Source organism: Balaenoptera ricei, chromosome 4 (genome assembly GCF_028023285.1).
Source record: "Balaenoptera ricei isolate mBalRic1 chromosome 4, mBalRic1.hap2, whole genome shotgun sequence".
Lineage (NCBI taxonomy): Eukaryota > Metazoa > Chordata > Mammalia > Artiodactyla > Balaenopteridae > Balaenoptera > Balaenoptera ricei.
Genome location: NC_082642.1, coordinates 115,913,719 through 115,933,131, shown reverse-complemented (window position 1 = coordinate 115,933,131; position 19,413 = coordinate 115,913,719). Strand labels below are relative to the sequence as shown.

The following is a 19,413-nucleotide window of genomic DNA, read 5'->3' as shown; positions in this document are numbered from 1 at the left end:
TATTTAAATGGCCATATCAAGTATTAAATGGTAGATTTGACAGTTGCAGTGTATTCAAAATAAAAAAGTTATAAAAATCTTTGTAGCACAAATCCTAAAAAGTTTATTATTTAAATACTAAATAGTACATTTATATTAAATGCCTAGATAACAACTGTCTAGGTTGAGACTTAGTCCCTCAGAGAGTAATATTTGACTAATGATAAACTGCAGCTGAAAACATTTTCTCTTCCTATGATTTTTAAAACGTATCTCTTTGTAACCTGTCATTAAGTTATTTATCATTAATTATGGATTTAGCACTGTACCCATCTACTCTTGCAAAAAGGGGAAAAGATCTGTTTGTGAGAATAAGGAAGTGCAGCACTGCATTATTGTTTCTCTTTAGTATTACATCACTATTTAGAGCTTCTATATATGCCTTTCACTCAGGTTCCTTACACAGCCTATGTTCTTTTTTCTGGTTGTATCACAATATGGTAGAAAGATAAACACAGTAAGAGGGTGTTAACAATAGAACTGCAATCCTACCTATTATCTACTTCACTATGACAGTGAAGTAGTCCAGACTTACTTGAAGGTGGTATTGTTTTCATCTTATAAAATCGACTGTAATATTATGATGTTCCATGTATATTTTCACATGCTGGCATGCTTACAAGTTATAGTGTTATAGAATGCTCAGCTTTCAATGAGGGATTGTTTGCAGTGAATTGCATTACATATGTCATCTATCTATTTGCTGAAAGAATATGGTGTTTAGCAAAACTACCTGCTGAGCAACATAAGATTTTTGTACAAAGTACAAGTTACTAATTATTGTATTTTATTTTTCTATGATTTCCTAAGAGGCATTATCAGGGTCTTACAGATGGAGTAAGCCTGTTTATTAAAATATCTATTAGCAAATAAAAGTTACAGTTCTGGTGGTTGAAGTGTATTTGTATTGTGTTGATCATATTTAATGTAATTTATCTTTTAGTCTATTAAATCTAGATGCTCTTTACATATATTAGTAATTTTGGAGACAAAATCATAGCTGTAATTTTTCACAATAATATCATTAAGGTCAAGACATAAATTCACACAAGTCACTATAAATAATTAGTACATATTTTTATAGTGATTTTATATCAGCAAAATATTTTGTGAGATTCAAGTGAATTAAATTGTTCATTGCATAGGTAGTACTGTATACAAATTGCAGATGACTGAAAGATACACATAATGTACAACAGTTTTAGACTATCAATATTCATTCCAAAAACATCCAGTAAATTACCAATCATGGATTTTCTATATTTTTTAAAAGTTGCTGGTAAGAAAATACATTAAAAGTATCCTGAATTAATCAGAATAGCACTGTACTCATCTTATCTCACTCTTCTCCCTTTTATAATTCTTACCACAGTTCCAAAAGACAGTATGAAATTTAAACTGGTAATAAAGTACTTGAAACTTTCTTTCCTTATACAGATATCTTAAGAAGCCTCCATAAAATTAAGTACCATTTTTAAAGCTTCTTATTCTCATAATAAGGAGACCCAAACTAACTTCTTAAATCAAGTGAAACCAATTTTTATGCTGAGCCTTGAGTGTATTGTTGAGAGCTGTTTTGATTGGCAAAGCACCAAAACAGCAGATTCAACCACATGAAATATTTACTTTTTTTAAGATTGTTAGTTTCAAAACTGACATTTTCTAGATTATTGAGTAGATTGTGGGTTTCATGACCACTATTTCATCTCTAATAATACGAAGCCAACACATCAATTACACTTATCTAAGATAACTATTTCCTTAGCTAAATTTTTGTAAGAGAATTATGTACCTTAAGATAACTATTCACTTAGAAAATTTTTAAAAAAGAATTATGTTATCTGCTTAAATTGACTGAAAAGTTGGATATCCAATCTCTCCATTTCATTTCCAGTGTTCACCAAATGTTTTGTACTAAGCAAAAACAGAACTCAACCTAGGGGCAGAAAATATCAACTCCAAACAGGAAAAATTGTCTGTACACTAAAGTTTCCTGAAACATAAGATTTCTACTTAGCTCTAAGGAAAAAAAAAAAAAAAATGTCAAAATCCGGCTGTAAGCACTTAGCTTCCAACTTTTATCAAAGTGAGTCAAAATACCCAGACACACAGAAAAGTAATTAATACCTCATTGTAAATTCATTCAGGGTCAGAAGTTAAAGGACCACATTTAAAAATCTTACCTATATAATAAAAATTGCAGGACAAAGGAAGATAGGAAACTGTTTATTGAACACCTACTATGTGCCAAACATACATACCTCTGTTACCTACTTATTCCTCAAAACCCCCAGATGAGATATTTAGTGTTTTTTTGAAGGTTAAGAAGCTGAACAATAGAGCAGCGTTAACTGGCCTAAGGCTACACAATAAGGCGGAATATATTTCCCTACTCCATTTCTTCAAGGACATTGGTAAGTAAGTTCTTTTGGACGCAACTATAGGTTATTTTTGTTTTTGTGTTTTGTTAGTTTTCATCTTTCAACAAGAGTCACTAGCCCGGAACATTTTTTTTTCCATTGTAAAAATAACAGAACCGCATTTGAAAATTTGGAAAATAAAATAAAATGCATCCCATGATCATGCAAATACAGCCTTTCCCCCATTATTACTTTTATATAATTCCTTCTAGTCTCTTTTTTCACCCTCCTAATCCACTTAATAGGCCGAAATTGATAGGCCAAAGAACAGGTAGGGTAGTAAATATAACACTAGGTAGTTGGAGGGGGTAAAGAATCTCATACTCCTGGCTAACAAAGGAGATAAATCCTTTACTATTACTATAATACCCCAGAGCAATTTAAGAGGGTGGCTAACTTTAAGCATTGGGACTACTGATTCCTGACCTCCTGCCGATTTGATTCTGGGGACTGTACTCTAATCACAGGAGATTATGCCTCGTGGAAATCTCTTCAGGAGATCAGACAGCTCAGAAACCAGGTTCAGGCAGACTTCCTTCGCCGAATAATGCCTGTGAGTTTATCTCCTCTCCTTGCCCGCATGAACGGTTTTACTTCTCCAGGACTCCGGGGTCTGAGGCCTAACAGCCTGGAAAAGGGTGGATGCGATGGGCAACCAGGAAATTCCGGCGTACTTCTCGCCCTAGAGCTCAGAGTCGGGTCCCGCAGTTGTCGCCACCACGCTGCGCCCATGCTCGACGTCGACGCAGACTCCTCAGCGCTCTGGGCGCCACAAGGTGCGCCGCTCCCTGTGAGCCGACTTGCCTGAGAGGGCGGAGAGATCGCGCGGCGAGAAACGCCCGAAGCCAACGCGGACGCCAAACACTTCCCAGCAGGCTGTGCGCGAGCCTACAACTCCCATTATGCTCCACCGGGGACAGCGCGGCTTCTCGCTGGGAGGCTGCAGTTCACCCCTTCAACCTCGCTTACACTTCTTCAATACTCCTCGCTTTGCCTCTGGCATTTGGGGGAGCTCTTCAATCCCTTCATAGGGGCACTGCGGCTGACGCGCTGAGACCTCTGAGGAGGCGTGGCTCCGCACCGGAAGAACCTGCGGTTGCCCGGGGAACGCCACGCACCACGGCGCCTGACCCGCCACTGATGCTTGGGCTGAGCCGGAGGCTACCCGTTCACCCAACTTGCGGAGGCGGCTTTGCTCAGGCCCAGGGATTATTTCTATGGAGGCCTAGAGAGAAAGGCTGAGGGACGCCCGCACCAGATTCCCATCGCAGAGACGGATACGAGCGAGTGCGTCCATTCCTGTTCTTCAGCAGCTCCCGGGCCCGCAAGACTAACCTCAAAGACCAGGTATCTCCCCAACCCCAATTTTTGTATCCAGCGCCACCCCCAAGTCCCCTCCGCCGCCAATTTTAGAATTGCTCTTCCTCATGTTTTTCACTCCGTGTGGTTGTTTCTAATGTGTGAGAACTAGAAAAGAAGAAGTGGGCTATGGACCCCAGAAAACTCATGGAACTGCTTTGGGTGAATTTTTGTTTGATTGGATGGTTTTAACACTGCCCGATTTGGGCCTCTTTGCTGTGTGGGAAGTATAATTGAAATTTCATCATCAAAAACTGAAAGCTGAATAAAAATATTTATTGGGGGTAGTGAGAGTGTGCTATAATTCACTCTAGAAACATTTTTAAAGTTACAAAGTACCATTCATGGTGTTTTCTTTGCTCGACCACTCTCTCTCTGTGTAGCCTACCTTCCAAGCTCGTAACTATGGGTAACATCCTAATTCTTTAGGACTTTTCTGGCAACAAGTTAAAAAAAAAAAAAAAACCTTTAAAAAGCAGATTCTGAGACTTACCTGGTGGGCCAATGGTTAAGACTCCTCGCTTCCACTGCAGGGGGCCGGGTTCAATCCCTTGTTGGGGAACTAAGATTCCCTCTTGACGCCTGGAGGGGCCAAAAAAAGGAAAGAAAGAAAAGAAAAAAAAGCCGTTCCTCAGATAACAGCCAAGAGAATTTGATTGGCTGGTTTGCAGAGAGAGGAAAACAGTAAAATAAGAAACTGGAAAGGTAGATTGGAGCCAGATTGTGAACAACTTTAAAAGCTATGCATGGAAGTTTAGACTTTATTCTAAAATCCTGAAGTTCTCAATAGTGACTGTACATCAGAAACACTGTGTAGCTTTTTAAAATACAGATGCCCTGATTCCATCTTCAGAAATACTAATCCAATTAGCTGACTCCAGTGTGCAGCCAGGGTCGAGAATCATGGCTATAGGAGTAGGTTGCTACAGAAAACTTTCACTGTATCTCCTCCTGTGCACTTAGGACATGGTTAATGAATGTCGAGTGACTTAAATTATCTTCTATTTCCTTATTTCATGCATGCAAAAAGTAAATTTATAAAGATGTATAATTACTAAGAAATAGAAGCATATATAAGGCTATATGATAGTTGTTTATAAAGCAACTTCAATAAATGTAATTATATCTTTTAGAACAACTGACTTCTCTTTTAAATTGTATATCCCACAGTATTTCAATAACAAGCATCAGGTGTTTGATAATCCATGAAAAGGGGACGGAAAATCACAATCCGATGTTCTATGAAAAAATGAATATTCAAGTACCAAGCTTTTTGACAATCAGTGCTTTATCGTAGATGCCCAGAGGGGGATGATGTGAGAAGTGGTCATATTTTTAAAAAATCTATTCAAAATTGTATGGGAATTGGAAAACAAGATATAAACCTATATCAATATGCTTAGTACAATTAATAACAAAGTGGGTAGTAGCAAATTTACTTCGAATTAAAATGGTCTGTGTGAATTGTTTCATGATATCAGAAGGCTAACTTAAAATAGATTCTATAAATGCCTATCCCTAAGCTGAGATTTAAAGGAATGGGTTGAGTGAGATTTGCATCTCCAACAAAAGGAGAAAAGTCGATTCAAGCAGCACAAATGGAGTACCTGAAGTCAAACCCATCCCTTGGGTAAGACAACCGTGGCCCCGTGTTTGGGTGGGGCGCTTCACCTTCTCTTTTCTGCACATCATTGGAATTCAGTTTTAAAATTTCTGTCCATAATGATCTCTGAAGGGACCTAAGCAAAACTAATGATGCAGCCACCTTTCAGATGCAGTTGTCTTGGAAGCTTCTTATTTTTTAAGTTGCTGCATCCTCACATCCTTCAAGGTATGGTCTTGCCTTTTTGGTGTGGAATAAAAAATACTGAATGAGCTGTAAGATGACAAGCTTCTGGAACCTTAGATGGAGATGAGAATAAATCAATTAAATGAAACTGATATTTAGAGGGTTTTTGTTTTTGTTTTTGTTTTTAAGAGAACTTTGAAAATGGTGGTTTGGAGAGTAATAGGAAATGTTTGGAATACAGATGTATTGTAGTTACTGCTGTAGCAGTCCCTGCAGCAGTTGAGGGCTGGCAAAAGTGGTATCTCTCTTCTCCCACCACATAATAATGTTTTGGGAGGTGGGGGTGGTGATGGACCCAAAGGAAGAACCTTTGGAAAGTTTCATTTGGAGACCTGAAGTCTAAATCTAACAGTACCTTAGAAGGGTATGAATAGCCATAAAGTTATCACATAGCCAGCAACACATCGTCAGCAGTTTTATTTGACTTCAAAATACTTATGTTTGGATTACTGATGGAGTTTTTTTGAAAGTTTGCATAGGAAGGATTTTTTTTTCCAAAGAAAGAATTGATAAACAAATGAACACTTCAGGGACAAGTTAACAAAGAAACTGTTATGGTATTTGAGAAAATGAGATGAAAATGTAAGATTGGTATTTACATTCATATTCTTTACTAGTACACTAGTTAAAATTCTTTTAAAATGATACTTAACAGGATAGTTCATGTAAGTTATAGTTTCAAAGAAACAGGTATTTATTAAGGTTCAAATGGTGTGTGTGTTTTATACATAACCTTCTTTCCAAATGGATTTGTGGTGACTTACAAAGATATACGTAAGGACTAAGGGAAAATTAAGATAAATATATCAGTTAGGATTTTTTGTTTCTGTTGATAGAAGACATAACCTAAACTGGATATAATCAAGCAAAGAAACAAAAATGGTGAATTTAATGTTTATTACTTTGTATTATTGCAAACTACAATGGGGCTGGCTTTAGAAAAATATTTGACCAGTGGCTCAAATGATGTAGCCAAAATCTCAGTTTTTCTCTGTTATTCTGGTCTGCCTTCTACTTTCTAAGCTTCAGCATCAGACTTCACATGAATGCCATTGCCCATACATTGTTCCAGATTTCCAGAAAAGGCTGCAGATATTCTCAAGTATCACAAATGGCAGACTCCACATGATTCTGAGTTTAACCACACTTTCTTCTTAAGTATTATATGTTACGATGAGAAATGTACAGTTATTTCGAGGGCATTATTCTGTATTGCCAGGGGTTATTATCCGCCAATCTGCATTTCCGTTAAGTCTCCTTTCTGGTAATCAGCTTAAACTCTGTTTACTAAATGCAGACCTACATTGACATGGTTTTCACAATATCACTGTGTCTTTAAGTTCTGAAATTTGGGATACATATGCTCATATTTTCTATTCTTAAGGTGCCTGTGGGTAATATATCTTTCTTTTTTTTTCCTGACTTGCAGCTGGTTTGTAAATACTTGACTCACATTATGGGATTGCTAGACAGACTTTCAGGCTTGCTTGGCCTGAGGAAGAAGGAGGTTCATGTTTTGTGCCTTGGGCTGGATAATAGTGGCAAAACAACAATCATTAATAAACTTAAACCTTCAAACGTAAGTATATTTATTAGATACTTTGTGTATTTTCTTATTTTTTTCTTTTTTATAAAGGATTGTTTTTATTTTTATTTATTTATTTTTTATAATCCATTTTTTTTTATTGGAGTAAAATTGCTTTACAATGTTGTGTTAGTTTCTGCTGTACAGTGAAGTGAATCAGCTATATGTATACCTATATCCCCTCCCTCTTGAACCTCCCTCTCCTGCTTCTCCCCCCATCTAGGTCATCACAGAGCACCGAGCTGAGCTCCCTGTGCTATACAGCAGTTTCCCACTAGCTATTTTACACGTGGTAGTGTATTTATGTCAAACCTAATCTCCCAAGTTGTCCCACCCTCCCCTTCCCCTCGTATCCACATGTCTGTCCTCTACATCTACGTCTCTATTCCTGCCCTACAAATAGGTCCATCTATACCGTTTTTCGAGATTCCACATACATGCATTAATACACAATATTTGTTCTTCTCTTTCTGGCTTACTTCACTCTGTATGACAGACTCTTGGTCCATCCACATGTCACAAAGGACCCAATTTTGTTCCTTTTTATGGCTGAGTAATATTCCATTCTATATATGTACCACATCTTCTTTATCCATTCATCTGTCATTGGACATTTAGATTGTTTCCGTGTCCTGGCTCTTCTAAATAGTGCTGCAATGAATATTGGGGTGCATGTGTCCTTTTCAATTATGGTTTTCTCTGGGTATATGCCCAGTAGTGGGATTGCTGGGTCATATGGTAGTTCTATTTTCAGTTTTTTAAGGAACCTCCATACTGTTCTCCATAGTGGCTGTATCAATTTACATTCCCACCAACAGTGCAAGAGGGTTCCCTTTTCTCCACACCCTCTCCAGCATTTATTGTTTGTAGATTTTTTGATGATGGCCATTCTGACTGGTGTGAGGTGATACCTCATTGTAGTTTTGATTTGCATTTCTCTAGTAATTAGTGATGTTGAGCATATTTTCATATGCCTCTTGGCCACCTGTATGTCTTCTTTTGTGAAGTGTCCATTTAGGTCTTCTGCCCATTTTTGGATTGGGTTGTTTGTTTTTTTGATATTGAGCTGCATGAGCTGTTTATATATTTTGGAGATTAATCCTTTGTCTGTTGTTTCATTTGCAAATATTTTCTCCCATTCTGAGGGTTGTCTTTTGGTCTTGTTTATGGTTTCCTTTGCTGTGCAAAAGCTTTTAAGTTTCATTAGGTCCCATTTGTTTTTTTTGTTTTTATTTTCATTACTCTAGGAGGTGGGTAAAAAAAGATCTTGCTGTGGTTTCTGTCAAAGAGTGTGTTTCCTATGTTTTCCTCTGAGAGTTTTATAGTGTCTGGTCTTACATTTAGGTCTTTAATCCATTTTGAGTTTATTTTTGTGTATGGTGTTAGGGAATGTTCTAATTTCATTCTTTTACATGTAGCTGTCCAGTTTTCCCAGCACCACTTAATGAAGAGGCTGTCTTTTTTCCATTGTATGTTCTTGCCTCCTTTGTCATAGTTTAGGTGATCATAGGTGCGTGGATTTATCTCTGGGCTTTCTATTCTGCGCCACTGATCTATATTTCTGTTTCTGTGCCAGTACCATACTACCTTGATTACTGTAGCTTTGTAGTATGGTTTGAAGTTGGGTAGCCTGATTCCTCCAGCTCCGTTTTTCTTTCTCAAGATTGCTTTGGCTATTCAGGGTCTTTTGCATTTCCATACGAATTGTAAAATTTTTTGTTATATTTCTGTGAAGAATGCCATTGGTAGTTTGATAGGGATTGCATTGAATCCATATATTGCTTTGGGTAGTATAGTCATTTTTGCAATATTGATTCTTCCAATCCAAGAACATGGTATATTTCTCCATCTGTTTATGTCATCTTTGATTTCTTTCAGCAATGTTTTATAGTTTTCTAAGTACAAGTCTTTTGCCTCCTTAGGTAGTAGGTTTATTCCTAGGTATTTTATTCTTATTGTTGCAATGGTAAATGGGATTGTTTCCTTGATTTCTCTTTCTGATTTTTTGTTGTTAGTGTATAGGAATGCCAGAGATTTCTGTGCATTAATTTTGTATCCTGCAACCTTACCAAATTCATTGATTAGTTCTAGTAGTTTTCTGGTGGCATTTTTAGGATTTTCTATGCATACTATCATGTTATCTGCAAACAGTGACAGTTTTACTTCTTCTTTTCCAATTTGTGTTCCTTTTATTTCTTTTTCTTCTCTGATTGCCGTGGCTAGAACTTCCAAAACTGTGTTGAATAAGAGTGGCAAGAGTGGCCATCCTTGTCTTGTTCCTGGTCTTAGTGGAAATGCTTTCCATTTTTCACCATTGAGTATGATGTTGGCTGTGGGTTTGTCGTATATGGCCTTTATTACGTTGAGGTAAGTTCCCTCTGTGCCCATTTTCTGGAGGGTTTTTATTATAAATGGGTGTTGAATTTTGTCAAAAGCTTTTTCTTCATCTGTTGAGATGATCATATGGTCTTTATTCCTTAATTTATTAATATGGTGTATCACATTGATTGATTTGCATATATTGAAGAATCCTTGCATTCCTGGGATAAATCCCACTTGATCATTATGTATGATCCTTTTAATGTGTTGTTGGATTCTGTTTGCTAGTATTTTGTTGAGGATTTTTGCATCTATGTTCATTAGTGATACTGGTCTGTAATTTTATTTTTTTGTGATATCTTTGTCTGGTTTTGGTATCAGGGTGATGGTGGCTTTGCAGAACAATTTTGGGAGTGTTCCTCCCTCTGCAAGTTTTTGGAAGATTTTGAGAAGGATTGGTGTTAGCTCTTCTCTAAATGTCTGATAGAATTTACCTGTGAAGCCACCTGGTCCTGGACTTCTGTTTGTTGGAAGATTTTTAATTACAGTTTCAATTTCATTACTTGTGATAGGTCTGTTTATATTTTCTAATTCTTCCTGGTTCACTCTTGGAAAATTATACCTTTCCAAGAATTTGTCCATTTCTTCGTGGTTGTCCATTCTACTGGCATATAGTTGTTTGTGGTAGTCTCTTATAATCCTTTGTATTTCTGCAGAGTCAGAAGTGATTTCTCCTTTTTCATTTCTAATTTTACTGATTTGCGTCCTCTGTCTTTTTTTCTTGATGAATCTGGCTAAAGGTTTATCAATTTTGTTTATCTTCTCGAAGAACCAACTTTTAGTTTTATTGATCTTTGCTATTGTTTTCTTCATTTCTATTTGATTTATTTCTGCTCTGATCTTTATTATTTCTTTCCCTCTACTGACTTTGGGTTTTCTTTGTACTTTCTCTAGTTGCTTTAGGTGTAAGGTTAGATTGTTTGAGAGTTTTCTTGTTCCTTGAGGTGAGATTGAATTGCTATAAACTTCCGTCTTAGAACTGCTTTTGCTGCATCCCACAGATTTTGGGTCACAGTGTTTTCGTTGTCATTTGTTTCTATGTATTTTTTAAATTTCTTCTTTGATTTCTTCAGTGATCTCTTGATTATTTAGTAGTGCACTGTTTAGCCTCCCTGTATTTGTATTTTTTACAGTATTTTTTCTGTAATTGATTTCCAATCTCATAGTGTTGTGGTCAGAAAAGATGCTTGATACGATTTCAGTTTTCTTAAATTTACTGAGGCTTGATTTGTGACCCAAGATGTGAACTATCCTGGAGAATGTTCCATGTGCACTTGAGAAGAAAGTGTATTCTGCCACTTTCAGATGGAATGTCCTATAAATATCAATTAAATCTATCTGGTCTTTTGTGTCATTTAAAGCTTGTGTTTCCTTATTTATCTTCTGCTTGGATGATCTGTCCATTGGTGTAAGTGGGGTGTTCAAGTCCCGTACTATTATTGTGTTACTATTTCCCCTTTTATGGTTGTTAGCATTTGCCTTATGTATTGAGGTGCTCCTATGTTGGGTGCATAAATATCTATAATTGTTATATCTTCTTCTTGGATTGATCCCTTGATCATTATGTAGTGTCCTTCCTTATCTCTTGTAACAGTCTATTTTAAAGTCTATTTTATCTGATATGAGTATAGCTACTCCAGCTTTCTTTTGATTTCCATTTGCGTGGAATATCTTTTTCCATCCCTTCACTTTCAGTCTGTATGTGTCCCTAGGTCTGAAATGGGTCTCTTGTAGACAGCATATATATTGTCTTGTTTGGTATACATTCAACCAGTCTGTGTCTTTTAGTTGAAGCATTTAATCCATTTACATTCAAGGTTATTATCGATATGTATGTTCCTACTACCATTTTCTTAATTGTTTTGGGTTTGTTTTTGTGGGTCTTTTTCTTCTTTTGTGTTTCCCACCTAGAAAAGTTCCTTTAGCATTTGCTGTAAAGCTGGTTTGGTGGTGTGAATTCTGTTAGCTTTTGCTTGTCTGAAAAGCTTTTGATTTTGCCATTGAATCTGAATGAGATCCTTGCTGGGTAGAGTAATCTTGGTTATAGGTTTTTCTCTTTCATCCCTTTAAGGATATCCTGCCACTCCCTTCTGGCCTGCAAAGTTTTTGCTGAAAAATTAGCTGATAACCTTATGGGCATTCCTTTGTATGTTATTTTTTGCTTTTCCCTTGCTGCTTTTAATATTTTTTCTTTGAATTTAATTTTTGTTAGTTTGATTAATATGTGTCTTGGTGTGTTTCTCCTAGGGTTTATCCTTTATGGCACTCTCTGTGCCTCCTGGACTTGGGTGACTATTTCCTTTCCCATGTTACAGTAGTTTTCCACTGTAATCTCTTCAAATATTTTCTCAGACCCTTTCTTTCTCTCTTCTTCTGAGACCCCTATAATTCGAATGTTGGTGCGTTTAGTGTTGTCCCATAGGTCTCTAAGATTATCTTCAATTCTTTTCTTTCTTTTTTCCTTATTCTGTTCCTTGGCAGTTATTTCCACCATTCTGTCTTCCAGCTCACTTATTTGTTCTTCTGCCTCAGTTATTCTGTTATTGATTCCTTCTAGTGTATTTTTCATTTCAGTTATTGTGCTGTTCATCTCTGTTTATTTGTTCTTTAGTTCTTCTAGATCTTTGTTAAACATTTCTTGTATTTTCTCAGTCCGTGCCTCCATTCTATTTCGGAGATTCTGGATCATCTTTACTATCATTACTCTGAATTCTTTTTAGGCAGGTTGCCTATTTCCTCTTCATTTATTTGGGCTTGTAGGTTTTTACCTTGCTCCTTCATCTGCAACATATTTTTTTGTCTTCTCTTTTTTTTTTTTGATGGGTGGGATTGTGTTCCTGTTTTACTGGTTGTTTGGCCTGAGGCTTCCAGCACTGGAGTTTGTAGGCTGTTGGGTAGAGCTGGGTCTTGATGCCAAGATGAGGAACTCTGGGAGACCTCACTCCGATGAATATTCCCTGGGGTCTGAGGTTCTCCGTTAGTCCAGTGGTTCGGACTCGGAGCTCCCACTGCAGGATCTCTGGCCTGACCCCCATCTTGTGAACCAAGATCCCACACGATGTGTGGGGCGGCAAAAAAAATAAAAAATAAAAGAAAGAAAAGGAGCAGAACAATAACAAAGAGTAAAAAATAAAATTAGATTAGAAAACTAACAGATATGTTCGAAAGAATAAGAATATAGTTGAAACAACAATGGAAGGTAAAACAGACCCACAATAGTAAAAAAGAGGAGAAAAAGAAAAAAGAATCCAGAAAAATCCTTGGCTGTGGGGGGTGGGGATTAGGCAGGGACGGGTTTTAGATGGGGTCGGGGCCTATGCTTAGGACCAACAGAGCAGGAAAAGGCCCTGGTGGGGCTGAGTGGGTGGGGCGGTGAGTCTTAAGCTCAATGCAGCAGGAGGAGCCTCAGCAGGAGGGGCCCAGGCAGTGCCTCTGGCCTTGGAGGGTGGAGGACCTGGTCCAGGACCCCAGCAGGCTCACTGGGCCCAAGTGGACAGGGGAAATGCTAAGCATGTTCCCCCCAATCCTCTGATCCTGGAAGGCCCCTCCCCACTGGCCTCTCTTCTTCTCCCTCCCTCCTATGCCCCTGGGACCCACATGGCCAGAGGAGATCCCGGAAGGCAGAGGACCAGACCCGGAAGCCCAGCAGGCTTCCCAGAGCCAAGTGGGTGGGGGAAACGCCCACAGTGCCTTCCGTGATCCCCTGGCCCTGGATGGTCTGCCTCTCCTCCTCTTCCCCTCTCCTCCCTCCCTCCCATGCTCCTAGGACCCACAAGGCTGGAGGGGGCCCTGGAGATCAGAGCACCAGGCCTGGGAGCCCAGCAGGCTTCCCGGGGCCCAAGTGGGTTGGGGGGAAACACCGGCCGCACCTCCCCTGATCCTCCGGCCCCAGAGGACCCCTCCCTCCCGCCTCTCCTCCTCTCCCCCTGCCTCCCTCCTATGCTGCTAGGATCCACGTAGCCCAGACCGGGCCTTGGAGCCCAGCAAGCTTCCTGCGGCCAAGTGGCCAGGGCAAAGACCTGTCGCATTTCCCTGATCCTCCGGTCTGGGAGGGCTCCTCCCGCCCACCTCTCCTCTTCTTCCCCTCGCCTCCCTCCTATGGCTCTAGGACCAACGGGGCCTCGGAGGGTGGAGGACCCTGCCGAGGAGCCCTGAAGGCTTCCCAGGGCCAGACTGGGCAAGGGAGACGCTAGGCGTGCTCCCCCTGATCCTCTGAGCCCCCGAAGCTCCCTCCGGGCATGGGAACCCCTCCCCTCTCCCAGCCACCCCTGAGGTGCGCCAGTCCTGTCCGGCCTCCACTTCTCCTCCCCCCTCACTCCCCCCTCATCCTACCCAGTCGCTTGGGGGTTCCTCCCATCTCCTTGGGCGTTGAGGTCCCCCACCAGTGTCCGGCAGGCACCCTAGTTGTGGGGAAACGCGAATTCCGCATCCTCTCCTGCCGCCTTCTTGACTCCGCCCCCTGTATTTTCTGCTAAAGAAAGATAAGGCAAGATTATTTTGTTTGCCATTATAACTTCATTATCATGTTATGAAATCTTGTCAAATTTGTGGTACCTTAAATTAATAAGTATCAGCCAGCCATAATTTGCCATGTATTTTATGCAGGTAAGTAGGTAAATCTTTATTATTTAAACTGGAATATTTTCCAAATGTCTTTACTTCTCAGAAGATCTTCACAAATTTGTGGAGTTTACTTTCAGGTAGCATTGCCTTCTTTTTGGCTCTCTCTTTACAAGAAGAGCAAAACAAAGAGAAAGGTGAATCATTTTTATAGGTTCTATGGATAATTAGTTTCCCAGGAGTGTCGTATGCATAGCAGTAGTAGCAAGCAAGATGACTTTGAGTCATTTGAGTAGTAAGTACTTGAACACATTATTTTAATAACTGAAATATATATAAAGCTAGCACATCCACCACATAATGCATGAGCTACAGTTAGGTTCTGCTACATATAAAGAAAACCCACATAACAGTGGACTAAATAAGACACTTATTTTTCTGTCATCTAAATAAGTCCAGAAGAGGTATTCCAAGGCTGCTGTGGCAGCTACATGGTCCAGGCATCTTCCATCTTTCTGCTTTGCTATTCTTAGTGCCTGGTTTTCTTCAAGATCCTCAAGATCTCCACATGGCCACCTTAGTTAACTATCTTATCTATATTCTAAATCACAGGGATGAGAAAAGAACAGGGCAAAAGAATAAGCCTTCTTGCTAAGTAAGCCCTCTTTAAAGAGCTTACCTAGAAGCCCCAACTAATGACTCTTTTACCTCACTGGCTACCCCTACCTGTAAATGAGGCTGGATTTTTTTTTTTTTAAGCAGGACATATTGCTGCTTCCATTAGTAATAGGGGTCCTGTAAGTATGAAAGAAGAGGAGAGTGGATATTGGGTAGACAGCTAACATTTACAGTTGTAAGTTCTTTTATCTAGGTGAAAACCATTAGTCAATCAATGAAAAATGCTGAGTAAAAAAATAATATAGACTGCATACAGACAGAACAAAAATTAGGAAGCTGGTACTCTTAATGACTGAATGGCTGGAGAGCGGGAAGCATTGCTCCTAAATATGGTCATTGAAGGTGGACTTCAGTGCCTCCAAACAGTGCTTCAGGTTGAGCAGAATGAGAAGCCTTACTGCCTTTTTTTTTTCTTTCTCCCAACGGCTTCAGTTATACTTCTGTTTAGTTGGAGATTGCTTTGGAATTACAAAAATGCCATTATTTCTTTTCTTCTGGTCATCATTCCTTTCTTCTACATGAGTGAGTTTGCCATGTGAAAACAACTAATTGCTGGTGTATTTTCAGGTGGGAGTTTGTTTGAGGCAGCTGTGATAAGAAGTTGAAAATGGATTTGCAAAGCAATTTAGGTGTTTTAAGGGGCTCCCCAGCCAAGCTGGAAATCAACTGAGATATACATGCTGAAGTCAGGCAGAGATGAAAACTAGCAGTTTTATTGAAAAAGGTGATTTTGGAGGGCAAGGTTTAGGTCTGGCCAGAGGACTTGCTAACACTCTAAGTTATGATTCGTGTCCCAAAATTCAAGCTTTCCTCCTCAGAGAAAGATCCTGCTCATCTAGGTTTACTGCATGGTTAAGAACAGATAAGAATGCACGGTTTCGAGAAGCATGTGGCTCTCAAAGAGACAGACAGAGACAAAGAGAGAGGCAGAGCCAAGGATGTCGGTTTCCATTTCATAAACTGAGAAGTCAAAGAAGTCTCTTTTTTTTTCCCTATGAAGAGGAATAAATTTGGAGAGGGGAGATAGAGTAACTAGAAGTGTTATTTTAATGGATTTCTCTCTATATAGAAGCGGAGAAAAAGAGATTCTTCCCCAGTAAGGAAAAGAACAGATCAAAAAGTGTGTATACATTGGAGTCTGTCTCCTGACCTAGGTGATTATGAGAAATTTCTTTAACAGTCCTTGAGAGGAAGATATAGCCTCCTACCCAATTGAATGGGGTCTGAATTGAATTTAGAGAATGATGGATGTATGGTAAAAAGAGAACCACATGCAGCTGTGCTTGGGTCCATAATTAGTTCCATGGATCAGCTATCAGCAGATCAACCTGGGCTAATAGTTAAACTTAGTGGCACTTCTGCAGGTAAGGCTGTGAGCAAGATTATAAGGAAATTCTTTAGGTAAGGTCCTATCCTATAGGAGATATTTCCATTTTTCTCCACATGAAGGAATATCCTCAAAAGTAATTTTTTTGTAAAAGTAGTCTCAAATAAGTACAAAATGATTGAAACCTGAGCCACAGTTAATAGCCCCAAAGTGGGCCAACCCCCCCAGTGCCTACTATACTCAAATTGGCAGAAATAACATTCAAAGAACAAAACAGAAATTACATTATCTTTTTCCATCATCCCCAACAGTATAGTGATTTTCTGTCCCAAGACATGGTTATTACCATAAGGATAATCTTTGATATGGTATGGATGGGAACAGCTTTCTTCTCTAAACATTATTGGTCATTTGTTTGGGGCAGAAGGGGAAGGAGGCAGCATGAGCTCAGTCTGTCATCTTGGAATATTCTAATATCCCAATTTCAGACTAGTCTTGTGAAAGATCTACTAACCCTGCCTAACACACCACATTAGTCAGGGAGAGTCCTCAGGAAAACCTGGGCTTGCAGCCATTAAGTAAGGCTTTTTAATTAATCTTCTTTTGCTTTCCAACATATCTGTCTCTCTGCTACCTCTGATGAATTATGGAACTAGCCTAGACTATCTCCAGGGCTATTTTTAAGGGGATAGCCTAATTTCTGACACCACTTCCTGAGCCTTAATCTTTAGGCAACTATCCTGTCTCCTGAGAACAATTGACCTCTACATCCTGAGAGCAGAGTAAGCTGCTTTACTTTAAAAAAATTTAAAAAACAACTTGGTGATAATAGTCAAGAGGACACTTGAAATGGGACTTCTTAAAAGCCCCAAAACCTCTGTCATTCAGGCACAGATATAACACTTGCTTCCTCCCTACATTTGAACTCAAGAAAAGTCTCTTGTGAGCTTACATCCACTGTGAGAAATTCATTATTTTTAATGAATTAAGGTGAATAATAGAAATCTACAATGCTCTATTAGGAAATGTCTTGCAAAAGAAATTGCAAATCTCATTTTATAGTAGTCTCTTATTTTTTTTGGGTAAAATCAGTTTCTAGTTAACAAGATACTTCCTGAACCCAAACTAGTTTTTAATATTAAGCTGTCCTAATGTTCACTTATTGTTAATATACTGAGGTTGCTGATCTAGGTTTTCTAAACTGGTGAATAGAGAGAGAGGAGGTACATTTTAACTTGATAACTTTCCAAGAACCTGATCTTAGCTGTCATTTTCTTGAGATGTGCTCTGTAAACACCTTTCTTCTAAAATTCCCACTTTTGCCCCACTCCCCAACATAAATGCTCTCATTCTGTCACATCATCCAGTTTTATATTCTTAACATTTAAAACAATCTGAAATTACCTTGCATATACAGTTGTTGTTTATTTTTTTTATTTATTTATTTATTTATTTTTTTTAAACATCTTTATTGAAGTATAATTGCCTTACAATAGTGTGTTAGCTTCTGCTTTATAACAAAGTGAATCAGTTATACATATACAATATGTTCCCATTTCTCTTCCCTCTTGCATCTCCCTCCCTCCCACCCTCCCCATCCCACCCCTCTAGGTGGTCACAAAGCACCGAGCTGATCTCCCTGTGCTATGCGGCTGCTTCCCACTAGCTATCTATTTTACATTTGGTAGTGTATATATGTCCATGACACTCTCTTACCCTGTCACATCTCACCCCACCCCCTCCCCATATCCTCAAGTCCATTCTCTAGTAGGTCTGTGTCTTTATTCCCGTCTTGCCACTAGGTTCTTCATGGCCTTTTTTTTCCCTTAGATTCCGTATATATGTGTTAGCATACTGTATTTGTTTTTCTCTTTCTGACTTACTCCACTCTGTATGACAGACTCTAACTCCATCCACCTCATTACAAATACCTCCATTTCATTTCTTTTTATGGCTGAGTAATATTCCATTGTATATATGTGCCACATCTTCTTTATCCATTCATCTGTCGATGGACATTTAGGTTGCTTCCAGGTCCTGGCTATTGTAAATAGAGCTGCAATGAACATTGTGGTACATGACACTTTTTGACCTATGGTTTTCTCAGGGTATATGCCCAGTAGTGGGATTGCTGGGTCGTATGGTAGTTCTATTTGTAGTTTTTTAAGGAACCTCCATACTGTTCTCCATAGTGGCTGTATCAATTTACATTCCCACCAACAGTGCAAGAGTGTTCCCTTTCCTCCACACCCTCTCCAGCATTTATTGTTTCTAGATTTTTTGATGATGGCCATTCTGACCGGTGTGAGATGATATCTCATTGTAGTTTTGATTTGCATTTCTCTAATGATTAATGATGTTGAGCATTCTTTCATGTGTCTGTAGGCCATCTGTATATCTTCTTTGGAGAAATGTCTATTTAGGTCTTCTGCCCATTTTTGGATTGGGTTGTTCGTTTTTTTGTTATTGAGCTGCATGAGCTGCTTGTAAATCTTGGAGATTAATCCTTTGTCAGTTGCTTCATTTGCAAATATTTTCTCCCATTCTAAGGGTTGTCTTTTGGTCTTGTTTATGGTTTCCTTTGCTGTGCAAAAGCTTTTAAGTTTCATTAGGTCCCATTTGTTTATTTGTGTTCTTATTTCCATTTCTCTGGGAGCTGGGTCAAAAAGAATCTTGCTGTGATGTATGTCATAGAGTGTTCTGCCTATGTTTTCCTCTAAGAGTTTGATAGTGTCTGGCCTTACACTTAGGTCTTTAATCCATTTGGAGTTTATTTTTGTGCATGGTGTCAGGGAGTGTTCTAATTTCATACTTTTACATGTACCTGTCCAATTTTCCCAGCACCACTTATTGAAGAGGCTGTCTTTTCTCCACTGTATATGCTTGCCTCCTTTATCAAAGATAAGGTGACCATATGTGTGTGGGTTTATCTCTGGGCTTTCTATCCTGTTCCATTGATCTATATTTCTGTTTTTGTGCCAGTACCAAACTGTCTTGATTACTGAAGCTTTGTAGTATAGTCTGAAGTCAGGGAGCCTGATTCCCCCAGCTCCATTTTTCACAGTTGTTGTTTATTAAATTTTTCCTCATTATAAAATTAAATTCCATAAGAGTATAGATCTTGTATTGTTCAATACTGAATCCCAGATACCTAGAATATTGCTTAGTAGTTAAATGTATTTTTGGACAAATGGACTGATGGGTGATTTTTTTAATT

At 38.8% G+C, this 19,413-nt stretch overlaps 1 protein-coding gene across 2 annotated transcripts in view; it reads left to right on the top strand.

The window, feature by feature from the left end:
• Nucleotides 1-3,330: 3,330 nt before the first annotated feature.
• Nucleotides 3,331-19,413, top strand: part of ARL6 (ADP ribosylation factor like GTPase 6) — a 47,342-nt gene continuing 31,259 nt past the window's right edge. Inside the window, exons 1-2 of one of the 2 annotated variants that reach the window (XM_059921345.1) lie at nucleotides 3,331-3,806; nucleotides 7,097-7,246. In XM_059921345.1, the coding sequence (XP_059777328.1) occupies nucleotides 7,124-7,246 (123 nt within the window). In that variant the 5' untranslated portion in view covers nucleotides 3,331-3,806; nucleotides 7,097-7,123. The remainder of the gene's footprint in view (nucleotides 3,807-7,096; nucleotides 7,247-19,413) is intronic. The other variant, XM_059921346.1, reaches the window with a different exon arrangement.